The sequence below is a fragment of the Podarcis liolepis genome (assembly GCF_965112155.1).
Source record: "Podarcis liolepis genome assembly, chromosome: 3".
Classification (NCBI taxonomy): Eukaryota; Metazoa; Chordata; class Lepidosauria; order Squamata; family Lacertidae; genus Podarcis; species Podarcis liolepis.
The window spans coordinates 1,231,608-1,244,547 of NC_139557.1; the positions used below are offsets into that span (position 1 = coordinate 1,231,608).

Here is a 12,940-nt window from a genome sequence, read left to right on the forward strand (position 1 = left end):
ATCACTCATCTTTTCTTCTGCCTCCTCCCCTTCGCTCTCTGTTTCCTCCCTTGCCCGTGCCTCTGCTCCTAAACCCCTGACACATACGCTTCAGGTTACAGACTCCACTAACTCAGAAATAGTACCTCAGGTTAAGAACTTTGCTTCAGGATGAGAACAGAAATCGTGCAGCAGCAGGAGGCCCCATTAGCTAAAGTGGTGCTTGAGGTTAAGAACAGTTTCAGGTTAAGAACAGACCTCCGGAACAAATTAAGTACTTAACCCGAGGTACCACTGTATCACAGCAGAAATCAGCGCACATTTGGGTAGGTAGGCTGTCCTAAACATCTGTTTGGTAGAGAAGATACAAGCATTTATAATATGCAAGAATTTCTGAATCAGAACTTCTAGCCTAGTTCACCTGTCACACTAAATCAAGGGTGGTTAACCTTTTTTTGGCCTCGCAGGCAGAAGGAAGTGATGGCTGAACAGTCACATGTGATTCAGGGACTTAAGAAAAAAGCTTCCCAAGTCCTTCTACCAAGCTGTGCTGGATGAAGAAAGCAGAACATGGAAGCCTGAGGCTCTTGTCAGCTTCCTCCTCCTCCTCCTCCTGTTAAACCAGGGTTTAGCAAGAAATGCAAATCAGGTCTTTTCATCTTTGAAAACTGCCCAGTTAGCAGGAAACAAAGGTAATTAAAACTATGCAAGCGGTAACGGACAATAAATTTACCTCTGAACAAAGAGAAAGGTGTAACTTGTAGACCCAGTAAACTCCAAAGAAAAACTTTTCCTTCTTACTAAGAAGTTAGGCACACAGTGCTTCTTTTGCTACACTATGTGATCACTGACAGCATATGCTGGAGTCGTGGTCAAATGTAGAGCAAAGCCCATCAGCAACAACATCCTCTTCCCAAGGAAGAAAAATAATCAAGTTTTATCAAGCAACATTACAATACACAACATATACTGTATATTATTTCCATATAAAAGAAGCCAGAATCACTGTTGAGCCACGTTTAAAGCAAGTGGTAATTAAAGAGTAAAAACAAGCCATTGGGCACTTCCTCCAGTTATTACATGGCATTTGTTACGTGGATTTTATTATTTTCAATAACTATATACAGTTGCTTTTTGAAATGTAGCCTTCTGTAACTTCCACTGCCACCTCCCAAATGTCTTCTCCAAAGAACTGCATGTCATTAGTTTCTCATTAAATTTTTCTACTCTCTGTGGCTCAATGAATTCTTTCCCAGCTAGCCTCCAACGCTACTCTGGCCACAGGTGTTCTTCTTTCACATGAATATCCTCTCCCTTTTACAATTTTGAAAACATGCATCATTTTGCAAGCGGGCTGTTCAGGGGGATTCAGGCTTTGCTGGTATCTTTTTGTGGGTTTATTTCCAAAACCATCAAAACATTCAACAAACACAAACATTTGTTTGGAATTAGGTTCCTCTGGACAAGCAATTATTGACTTCTAAATCGTACACAGGATCAGGTTACATGAAATTTCCCAACTGCCCCTTGTAATTCCAATTTAATCTTAAAGGCAACTGTTGAGAGACAGTGGCCCTTATACTCGACAGAGAAAACCAAGCCATCCTTTCACACTCCCCCACAGGCTGCAGCAACTTTGCCTGAAACTTTCATCTGGAAGCAAAGAGGAGCACGCAGAAGAGTCTTCCAGCCGGGGGGCTGCGTGACCACAAGAGGCCTTTGCACAGCCACGCGGCGCCGGAATCAGGCTCGGAAGAAGCACCGGGCAGGAGGGCCGGGAAGCAGCGCGGGAGGCGCCAGCGGCTTCCCCGGCCCCGAGCAATGGGCGCCCATCTCTGGGACGAAGGATGAAGCCTTTTGCCTCCTTCCAAAATGGAGGAGGAGAGGCTGCAAAGGGGCCGCCCAGCTTCCCGGCCACTCGCTTCCCGCTTCGGAGGAAGCCCCTCCCGCTTCCCAGGTGGGGCGACCCCTCCGGCTCGGAATGCGGGGGGGGGGCTGGCCGTGCAACCCCGGGAGGGGAGCCCTGCCCCCCCCCCATTATAGCCGGAAGGCGAGGCAAGCTGCCCTCTCTCCCACGCCGCCAGTCCCTGGTGAGGAAGGGAAGGGGGAGCGGGGGGGGGAGCAGGACCCGCCATTTCCACGAGGCGCCCCCTCCTTCCCCCCCCCCCCAGGACGCCCCTTACCCATGCTGCGCGGACCCGGCTGGGCGGAGGCAGCGCGCCGCTCGGAGCCCCTCGCCCGACACCGCTCAGGCCGGACGCGGCGGGTCGCCAGGCGAGATTGGCCGCCGCCAGGAAGGGAAGCCCGGCAGGCCCCGCCGCCGCCGCCGCCTCCGCCCTCCTGGGCGCCGCCTCCTGCCCGCCTGCGCCGCCCCCCCCCGACCGCCGGGCCAGGCCGCGCCGGAGACGGGCCGGGAGGGGGCTCGGCGGGGCCGCCAGGCCGAGGGAGGGGGAACCACGAAAGGGAGGCGACGGCGCGGACCCCCCCACCCCCCCCCCCCGCCGAGAGGCGCCAGGTCTTCCTTGCCCGGGAGTCGGCCAAGGTGTCCTCCTTTTTCCTTGTTAAGTCGTGGGTTGACATAGCAGCCGGCACAGCGATTTCTTCAAGTAGCTCTTTATTAAGGTAAGCTGAAATAGAACTGACAGCGAACAGCTCAGCCGGCCTGTATTTATAGGCAGCCGGCTGACAACATTGTAACCACAACCGCCCAGAGTTCCCGCCTAAAATAACTGCCGCGGACCTGAGTGAAAACTATCTACAGACCTGAGTGAAAACTATATACAGTATCCCCCTGTTGGCCCAGGGTGAAACTACACTACATAACACCCCTCCCCACCGAGATAAGGCGTTAGTTACAATCGTAATGGTTTCCTTATATACAGCACTACGCGTAATGGTTCAATTAGGCACAAAAGCATATCGGTTACATTTCCCATACTTAGACCAACAGTGATACCTGTCCAACAACATAGTCCTTTAAATGAGTTGGGCGCTTGGAAACTCTGCCAGACCGCCGGGGACTGGTAGCCAAGTCCGGAGGGCCACACAGTTCTCGCTGAGGCTGTGGTGCGACCCTAGGTGGCGTTGGAACCAACTCCCCTGGATCCGCTGCTGTGGGTGGAGCCTCCACAAGTGGAGTGGTCTGAGTCTGTTCAGAAACGGCTTGGTTCGGCTCCACGCTGGCAGTTTGCGAGGGAGGTGTAAGTGGGGCCTCGCCATCTGTACGTGTCTCTTCTGGAGCCGCAAGCGCAGTTGGGGGCACCTCGGTAGTGTCCAAGTCCCCAACCCTGCGCCTAAGCTGGTCTATGTGCCGTCGCCACAAGCGTCCGTCTTCGAGTGCCACCTGGTACGAGCGAGGTCCAGTGACTCCCACTACTGTGGCTGGCACCCAAGGGATGTCCCCCACATAGTTCCGGGCAAAGACCTGGTTTCCTGGGACAAATGACCGTGGTGCGTTGGCACAGCCTGGGGGTTCAGCCACGGCAAAGTCTGGGTGTAGCCGGTCGAGCGGTGACCTGAGGCGGCGGCCCATAAGCAGTTCAGCAGGACTCCTCCCTGTGGCCGCATGAGGGGTGATGTGTTGCACGAACAAGTATTCGGCGACCCGCTCATGCCAGTCTCCCCGGTCCAGGCGCGCCAGTGCCTCTTTTGTCGAGCGCACCATTCTTTCCGCTTGCCCGTTGCTGGATGGATGAAAAGGTGCCGTTAGGGCATGGCGGATGCCCAGTCCTAAAAGATACCGCTCAAACGTGCCTGACGTGAACTGCGGTCCGTTGTCAGAGACAAGGACATCAGGACACCCATGCGTTGCAAACAGGCCTCGCAGCACCCGGATGACAGCTTCGGTGGTGGTGGAGGGCATCAGGGCGACCTCCAGCCATTTGGAATAGGCGTCCACCACTACCATAAAGGTCCGGCCGTGAAAGGGGCCAGCCAGATCGATGTGCACCCTCGACCAGGGTGTCTTTGGCGTCTCCCCGGCAGGCCCCGCCGCCGCCGCCGCCTCCGCCCTCCTGGGCGCCGCCTCCTGCCCGCCTGCGCCGCCCCCCCCCGACCGCCGGGCCAGGCCGCGCCGGAGACGGGCCGGGAGGGGGCTCGGCGGGGCCGCCAGGCCGAGGGAGGGGGAACCACGAAAGGGAGGCGACGGCGCGGACCCCCCCACCCCCCCCCCGCCGAGAGGCGCCAGGTCTTCCTTGCCCGGGAGTCGGCCAAGGTGTCCTCCTTTTTCCTCTTCACGCAGTAGCTCATTAAAGGCGATTCCAAGCTATTCATATTAACTTTCTCATTAGAGGGTGAAAAATGCAGCTGTTTCCACAGCAAGACAAGGGGAAGGAAAGTCTCCCTCGATAATTTTGCTTCGAGGATTGCTCAAAACCTCTTTAATATTAAAAATACAGAAGCCCAGGCTTTACAAAGGCCATTCAAAAGCAGAAGCGGATGTGCTGGGTTCCCCTCCCAAAATATCTGGGCAGAAAACATGACCCACCAAAGGGGGGGGGGGGAGAAGAAAAGGTGACAAATCAAGCAATCCAGGTTATTTTCCCGTAGGAAGGTGGGTGCCTCACGTTTCCAGGCCTTGTGGTGTACAAAATAAATGGATGCCAAACCCCACAATGCCTTTAAGGTGTTGATTTACCTCTTAGTAGTCCAGAAATTATTGGTTAACTCCTCCAGAAGGGCAGAGGTCCCAATCTCTTGCACAGACTGCCTCCTGTCTGCCTGCCTCCTTCCAATGGTGTGAAATTGTAAGATGGGCAGCCATTGACATAAAGTTTATCAAGTTACCATTTTTGTCCATAAAAATGAAAGATGAGCATAGTTCAGGAGCTCCATTTACAGGTAGACCTCACTCCGCAGAGGCTCAGGTGGTACCCACTGCTGGCCATTCCCACCAGAAGCAGCAGGGTTCCTCCAGAACCACATTCCCTCCAGCACAGCTGAGAGCTTGGTCCCATTATTCTGCAAAGACACACGGGTGTGTTGTGCTAGCACCAGAAGATTTTAACCACATTTGCTAATAATAATAATAATAATAATAATAATAATAATAATAATAATTTATTTATACCCCACCCATCTGGCTGGGCCTCCCCAGCCACTCTGGGCGGCTTCCATAGAAACCAAAAATACAATAAAATATCACACGTTAAAAACTTCCCTGAACAGGGCTGCCTTAAGATGTCTTCTGAATGTCAGGTAGTTGTTTATCGCTTTGACATCTGCTGGAAGGGCGTTCCACAGGGCGGGCGCCACTACCGAGAAGGCCCTTTGCCTGGTTCCCTGTAGCTTTGCTTCTCGCAATGAGGGAACCGCCAGAAGGCCCTCGGCGCTGGACCTCAACGTCCGGGCAGAATGATGGGGGTGGAGACGCTCCTTCAGGTATACTGGACCGAGGCCGTTTAGGGCTTTAAAGGTCAGCACCAACACTTTGAATTGTGCTTGGAAACGTACTGGGAGCCAGTGTAGGTCTTTCAAGACCGGTGTTATATGGTCTCGGCGGCCACCCCCAGTCACCAGTCTAGCTGCCGCATTCTGGATTAGTTGTAGTTTCCGAGTCACCTTCAAAGGTAGCCCCACGTAGAGTGCATTGCAGTAGTCCAAGCGGGAGATAACCAGAGCATGCACCACTCTGGCGAGACAGTCCGCAGGCAGATAGGGTCTCAGCCTACGTACCAGATGGAGCTGGTAAACAGCTGCCCTGGACACAGATTTGACCTGTGCCTCCATGGACAGCTGTGAGTCCAAAATGACTCCCAGGCTGCGCACCTGGTCCTTCAGGGGCACAGTTACCCCATTCAGGACCAGGGAATCCTCCACACCTGCCCGCCTCCTGTCCCCCAAAAACAGTACTTCTGTTTTGTCAGGATTCAACCTCAATCTGTTAGCCGCCATCCATCCTCCAACCGCCTCCAGACACTCACACAGGACCTTCACCGCCTTCACTGGTTCTGATTTAAAAGAGAGGTAGAGCTGGGTATCATCTGCATACTGATGAACACCCAGCCCAAACCTCCTGATGATCTCTCCCAGCGGCTGCATGTAAATGTTGAAAAGCATGGGGGAGAGGACAGAACCCTGAGGCACCCCACAAGTGAGGGCCCAGGGGTCTGAACACTCATCCCCCACCACCACTTTCTGAACACGGCCCAGGAGGAAGGAGCGGAACCACTATATAACAGTGCCCCCAGCTCCCAGCCCCTCAAGACGGTCCAGAAGGATGCTATGGTCGATGGTATCAAACGCCGCTGAGAGATCCAGCAGAACTAGAAAACAGCTCTCACCTTTGTCCCTAGCCCGCCGGAGATCATCAACCAGTGCGACCAAGGCAGTTTCAGTCCCATGATGAGGCCTGAATCCCGACTGGAAGGGATCCAAATGGTCCGCTTCTTCCAGGCGTGCCTGGAGTTGTTCGGCAACCGCTCGCTCAATCACCTTGCCCAGGAATGGAAGATTTGAGACTGGGCGATAGTTGGCCATCGTGGCCGCATCTAAAGATGTTTTTTTAAGAAGCAGTTTAATAACCGCCTCTTTCAGCGGGTCTGGGGAGGCTCCCTCACGGAGGGAAGCATTCACCACCCCACGAAGCCCATCGCCCAGCCCTTCCCGGCTAGCTTTTATAAGCCAGGATGGGCAAGGATCCAGGAGACAGGTGGTTGGTTTCACTCGTCCAAGCAGCCTGTCCACATCCTCGGAGGTAACAGATTGGAATTGATCCCACTCAACTTGACTAGACAGAACTCTAGCACTCTCCCGCCCCGGCCCTGCTCTCACAGTGGAGTCTACTTCTTCCCGAATCTGAGTGATTTTATCTGCAAAAAACTTTGCAAAATCATTGCAGAACATGTGGCCCGTTGCAGGTGGTTCCGCTAAATTGTGAACCACCTGAAAAAGTCTCCTGCTGCTGTTTTCTGCAGATGCAATAGAGGCGGTGAAGAAATTCTTCTTCGCCGTCGCTATCGCCACTTGGTAGGCTCGACGTTGAGCTCTAACCTGTGTCCGGTCAGATTCGGAATGAGTTATCCGCCACCGGCGCTCTAGCCGTCTCAACAATTGTTTCATTGCCCTCAGATCCGTGGAAAACCACGGGGCTGTCCGGGCTCCATGCAATCGGAGAGGGCGCTTGAATTCTAGCAGATCTAGAATGGAGGTGGTTGCCCGTGCCACAGCTTGTTCCCATTTATTTCCCTGTATCTTGTTCCCGCTTCATTTGATTGCTCCAAAGTCTGTTCACTCTCATTTTGAAGAGTGACTAGAAGCTCTGCATGGTCTCATCAGATTTGTGCCTTGAAGGAAAACTCTGCTCTCTTTCACCTGGAGCCATCCTGCCACCTCCCACAGACCATTCTGGGCAGTTATGCTGTAGCCTTTCCTCAATATAATTGTCCTGGTTTTCTTCCCAGGAAGGAGCAGGGGACAGCTGAGCACTGTGTGCCATCATCTTCAGCTAGGAAGCAGAAGCCCTATTTCTAAGGCAGTTTGGCTTCGTGAAGTTAGAGACAACATCTGCTGAGACCAGCAATGTTCAGTGTCAAGGTTTCAGAGCTCACATCCTGCAATGCCAGTAGAGCTGAACCATGGGCGGTTGAGTTTTGACAGTCATAGGCTGCCCGTGCCAGTTTGTATTTGACACTGAACCTCTCAAAAGAAATGATAGCAACTCTGGGCCTGGGGGTAGAGAAGGATGTAGCCTAAGGCCCTTTATGCTCTTTCCAGATCATCTGCCTTAGTAACCAGGTTCAAAAAATTGCCACCGTTTTGAGAACATTTTAGCAGCTCACAGAAATGCACCCTACCTTTCAACTCGTTGGCATACCTTTTGAGCAGAAGACAAGCAGGCTGGCCTCTTATGGCACTTAAAGGGTAATACAGAAATCACGCTGGAGTAATCCAAAGGGCAGGGGAAATGGGCAGATGGGCAATTTTTAAATTTCATGTAGCCTTTTTTCCACCCATATTTATTGGTCAAAGCGGGGGGGGGGGGCTTTAATAAAATATTGGGGGCCCAGGCAAGCCCCACTCCGCATAATCGATAACATGATGCAATGCACGGACACCATTTGAACAGCAATGCCCATCATCTTGTTTGGCAGTCCCCTCAAATATTTAAGGGGGGGCAAAGGGACCTCAGCCCTTAGAAGTTGGCTCCTGTATATGAAGGCAACACCAGACATTTTTTTATATAGAGTACAAAGCTGTTATGCTTAAAATTCTACAAGGAAGGCTCAAGCAGTATGTGGATCGAAAACTCCCAGAAGTGCAAGCTGGATTTAGAAGAGGCAGAGGAACCAGAGACCAAATTGCAAACATGTGCTAGATTATGGAGAAAGCTAGAGAGTTCCAGAAAGACATCTACTTCTGCTTCATTGACTATGCAAAAGCCTTTGACTGTGTCGACCACAGCAAACTATGGCAAGTTCTTAAAGAAATGGGAGTGCCTGATCACCTCATCTGTCTCCTGAGAAATCTCTATGTGGGACAAGAAGCTACAGTTAGAACTGGATATGGAACAACTGATTGGTTCAAAATTGGGAAAGGAGTACAGCAAGCCTGTATATTGTCTCTCTGCTTATTTAACTTATATGCAGAATTCATCATGCGAAAGGCTGGGCTGGATGAATCCCTAGCCGGAATTAAGATTGCTGGAAGAAATATCAACAACCTCACATATGCATATGACACAACCTTGATGGCAGAAAGTGAGGAGGAATTAAAGAACCTTTTAATGAGGGTGAAAGAGGAGAGCGCAAAATATGGTCTGAAGCTCAACATCAAAAAAACAAAGATCATGGCCACTGGGCCCATCACCTCCTGGCAAATAGAAGGGGAAGAAATGGAGGCAGTGAGAGATTTTACTTTCTTGGGCTCCGTGATCACTGCAGATGGTGACAGCAGCCACGAAATTAAAAGACGCCTGCTTCTTGGGAGAAAAGCAATGACAAACCTAGACAGCATCTTAAAAAGCAGACATACCTTGCCAACAAAGGTCCATATAGTTAAAGCTATGGTTTTCCCAGTAGTGATGTATGGAAGTGAGAGCTGGACCATAAAGAAGGCTGATCACTGAAGGATTTTGAATTATGGTGCTGGAGGAGACTCTTGAGAGTCCCATGGACTGCAAGAAGATCAAACCTATCCGTTCTTAAGGAAATCAGCCCTGAGTGCTCAATGGAATGACAGATTCTGAAGCTGAGGCTCCAAATACTTTGGCCACCTCATGAGAAGAGAAGACTCCCTGGAAAAGACCCTGATGTTGGGAAAGATGGAGGGCACAAGGAGAAGGGGACGACAGAGGACGAGATGGTTGGACAGTGTTCTCGAAGCTACCAGCATGAGATTGACCAAACTGCGGGAGGCAGTGGAAGACAGGAGTGCCTGGCCTGCTCTGGTCCAGGGGGTCATGAAGAGTCGGACACCACTAAACGACTAAACAACAACAAAGATGTTCCTTTAATCTCCATTTTGGGATCCCAGAACTTTAGCAGCCTCCATTTGTTTAAGAGAATTAATAGGAACATGCTAATCAAAAGATGTAGAACTGGTCGTGCAGTTAATTATTATACACAGGAAGGTGGGGTTTTCCTTGCATTGTTCAAAGCAAATATTTTTCCCCACAAGGAAATGCGATGAGATGTCGGTTATTAAGTGTTTGCCGCCACCTCCTCAGCTGTACTCAGGTTCAAGATAATCTCTAGAGCTTTAGTGTAGCAAGTTTTTGGAAATGTTTGAGGAATGATAGCTGACAGCTTTGGAGCCTTTAATCTTCAGCCCCCCAACAACACTCTTGACATCTAAATGATGGATCTTTCAGCATCCTTGTCCATTGGGTGACACTCCTGAGATGTAAATAGGCACAGGAGACATACAAGACTCAAAAGTAGAAGCCTCTGACTGAAGGTCATTTCAGCTCTTTAAAATATGGCGAGTTGAGGACATGTCCAGTCGCTTCCAGTGAGAGGCTTGCTGGTGCGTTCCTGAAGACTGCCATAGCCTGTAAGAATGTTTGTGGTTTCTGGGCTGCTATTGCCACCTAGGGGTACTGTAAGAAATAAAACAAGTCACAGTGTTCTCATTTAGTAGTGCAATTTCTAGCTAAACCGTTACCAGTCCTAGACCACTTCATTTTGACAGCTTTATTATATTGAGTAGTTTGCTTGTTTCCTTACATGTTTCTACCCTACTTTTCTTTATTGAAAAACAAAAACAAAGCAGCATACTAGATTTCCAAAACACACACAACAATCCAAAATCATTAAAAACTGTACCTATGATTAATATTAAATATCACTCAAAAGCATTAAATTACAGCACTCCTGATTTTAAAAGAGAGGGAGCAACTAACCCCTGTCAAAAAGGCCTTGTCTTGTGTCCCAGCCAATCAGTTGTTGTTGGCACCTGTCTCAAGAGACAATGGAGTGTGCCTCTGGAGGCAAAGTCAAACTGCTGCTTCAGCAGCACTGAAGTGACCTCCTCAGCGTGTGAGCCTGGCCAGTGTGTCTGCAGGTCCTGGGCTGCCCAGACAAGACCCCCCTCTCAGCCTCCCTGATGGGGTCCAAAGTAGAGCAGAGCAATATTTTTGGCAGCAGCACATGCAGAAACTGCCCTTTTGGCCATTGGATCCACTATTGGTCTCACCCACTCAATCCACCGGAGCCTGTCCGTAACTCACTGAGGGTTTGAGACCCATCGGCTGCCCTCTCCTGGTTTAGCCGGCCAGTCAAAGCCGTTTCCCAGAGTGTGGCTGCTGTCCCAGGCTAACAGCTTCTAGGAGCCACAGGTGAGAGCTGAGTGCAGCCGGGGGATATTTCTAAATTTGTTTTATAACCCCCAAACCTCCCCAAAAGATTTATAAGCATCTCAGTTTGCCTAATGACTAAATTCCTTTTATGTGCTTTATCTCTCACTGGGTTAATAGAAAATTAGGAAAGGTGTTAAGTTTCACAACTTATTTGCAATTTCCATTGTGAACATTTCTTTAAGCCAGTGGTTTCCAATTAGCTAATTACTGAGGACCCCCAATTTTTCAAAAGCCAATCCAACCCCTACTTTTGAAAAAAAATTGATAACTCTATGGTGGTTACCTCTGCAAAGCAATTTATTGAAAATGTGGGGTAGCCCCTGATAAGCAAAGGATTTTAGGTATACAGTGGTACCTTGGTTCTCAAACACCTTGGTTCTCAAATGGAAGCTTTCGGAAGCTGAACTTCTGATGCGGCTGTCAGCTATTGTTTCCGGGGCATCTGCACCAATCAGAAGCTGCACCTTGGTTTTCGAACATTTCGGAAGTCAAACAGACTTCTGGAACGGATTACATTTGGTGCTTTTGTTTTTGCAATTTATTTTGCCTTTTTGTTTTTGAGGCTTTTTCAGTTAATTTGTTTTTGTGACTGTGTGGAAACCAGTTCAGCTACTGATTGTGCGACTGCGGAAATGGATAAAAGCCCCCATCTAAACAGTGACTATCATCAGTGCAGCTAAGAAAAAAAATTAATATTACTTTTTATCATCTACAATACTGTCTTATTTATTTTATAATACAGTACATTGATTATTGCTTTCATTTTATGGATCAAAGGTCTCGTTAGATAGTAAAATTCATGTTAAATTGCTGTTTTAGAGGTTATTTTTAAAAGTCTGGAACGGATTAATCTGTTTTGCATTGCTTTCTATGGGAAAGCACACCTTGGTTTTGGAACGGACTTGCAGAACGAATTGAGAACCGAGGTACCACTGTACTAAAAAAACAGACTAGGGCTGATTGATATCTGGTTTTCAACATTGTGATGTATTAGCAGCTAAACATTGCAATATTCCAATATATCATGATGTCTGAAATTGGAGATCAGGTGTGGGGATGAGGGAAGGCGCGGTCACGGAGATTAGATGGGTGGGGGAGCCCCACTGCATGTTTTGAGTGGGAGCAGGTGGGGTGGGGGTGCATCAAGTCAGTGGGGCAGCCAGCGAAGATGCCCGTCCACTGGGGCTGCTGTTGCTTTCCTCTCACTGAAGTGAGGGCGACCGGTTTTCCCTCACCCTGAGGGAAGACTGCAGCTTATCGCTGCCCTCATCGCCCTTCGTTTGATATCAATGGTGCCTTGAAATCGGCTGCCTTGCTCTCCCTCACACAAGGAGCGATATATTGCTGCGTATTGCTGGGTCAAAATCGTTATCACGATCTGATTTCAAAAACAATTTTGGTCAATGTACTGAAAAATCTTACAGCATTAAAACAGAGAATAAAACTTGATATCACCATGCAAAATGACAAAAAATTAGTTGGGGGAGGCAAGAGATGGGGCTGCAGACCCCTGTGGTCCCTGGACCCCCAAATTGGGAACCACGGCCTTAAGCAATAACTTGCATTGACTGCTCTCTTTAAATTAACTCACAGTTCCCAAGTCGAAACAATAAGCTTTTTACAGTTTACGCTTACAGCTTCGGATAATCTTATCAACAGCTACTTAGAACATGTAGAACCACCTCTCCCCAACAGACAATAAACTATTGCAGGTGTGAAGCAATATTCTCCCATTTCGAAAAACAACAGCAAGACTTTGATTGAGCAATGAAGAATAGGCTTTGTTTAAGAGAAACAGTCAAATACGGTGAGCCCCAAACCAAGCCTACCCTAAAACACCCGGTTTAGGAAGTCAAAGGCAGCACCAGGTTTTTGCGCCAAAAATTATCCCGATCCTACTCCTACGCCCCCCTCCCCCTCCCGCTAAGGTCACCAGATTTTTTTTCAATGAATCGGGGTCACTTTTCAGCTTTGATGGATTTTGTCTGGGGCTGATTTGTAAATCGGGGGACTGTCCCGGGAAACGGGGGCGCCTGGTCCCCTTCCTCTTGCTCCCCCCCAGGGATCTGGCAAAGCGACGGAGCGCGTTTCCTGGCGGCAATTGATCGGGGCCAGAGGAGCCAGCTGCGAGGAAGCCGCTTCGCCGCCTTTCGCGGCTCCTCCTCT

General features: G+C 49.8%; 1 protein-coding gene and 1 long non-coding RNA gene across 4 annotated transcripts in view; both read right to left on the reverse strand.

Annotated features, from left to right (window-relative positions):
• Positions 1 to 2,349, reverse strand: part of CD2AP (CD2 associated protein) — a 44,947-nt gene extending 42,598 nt beyond the window's left edge. Inside the window, exon 1 of one of the 3 annotated variants that reach the window (XM_083495070.1) lies at positions 2,163 to 2,349. In XM_083495070.1, the coding sequence (XP_083351196.1) occupies positions 2,163 to 2,166 (4 nt within the window). In that variant the 5' untranslated portion in view covers positions 2,167 to 2,349. The remainder of the gene's footprint in view (positions 1 to 2,162) is intronic. The other 2 variants (XM_083495068.1, XM_083495069.1) reach the window with 2 other exon arrangements.
• Positions 2,350 to 9,408: 7,059 nt separating this feature from the next.
• On the reverse strand, positions 9,409 to 11,152 carry LOC310703085. Its single transcript, XR_014523937.1, has 2 exons — positions 10,319 to 11,152; positions 9,409 to 10,015 (listed from the first exon to the last, which is right to left on the reverse strand). It is a non-coding gene; the product is annotated as an uncharacterized lncRNA (long non-coding RNA).
• Between the last annotated feature and the right edge of the window lie 1,788 nt (positions 11,153 to 12,940).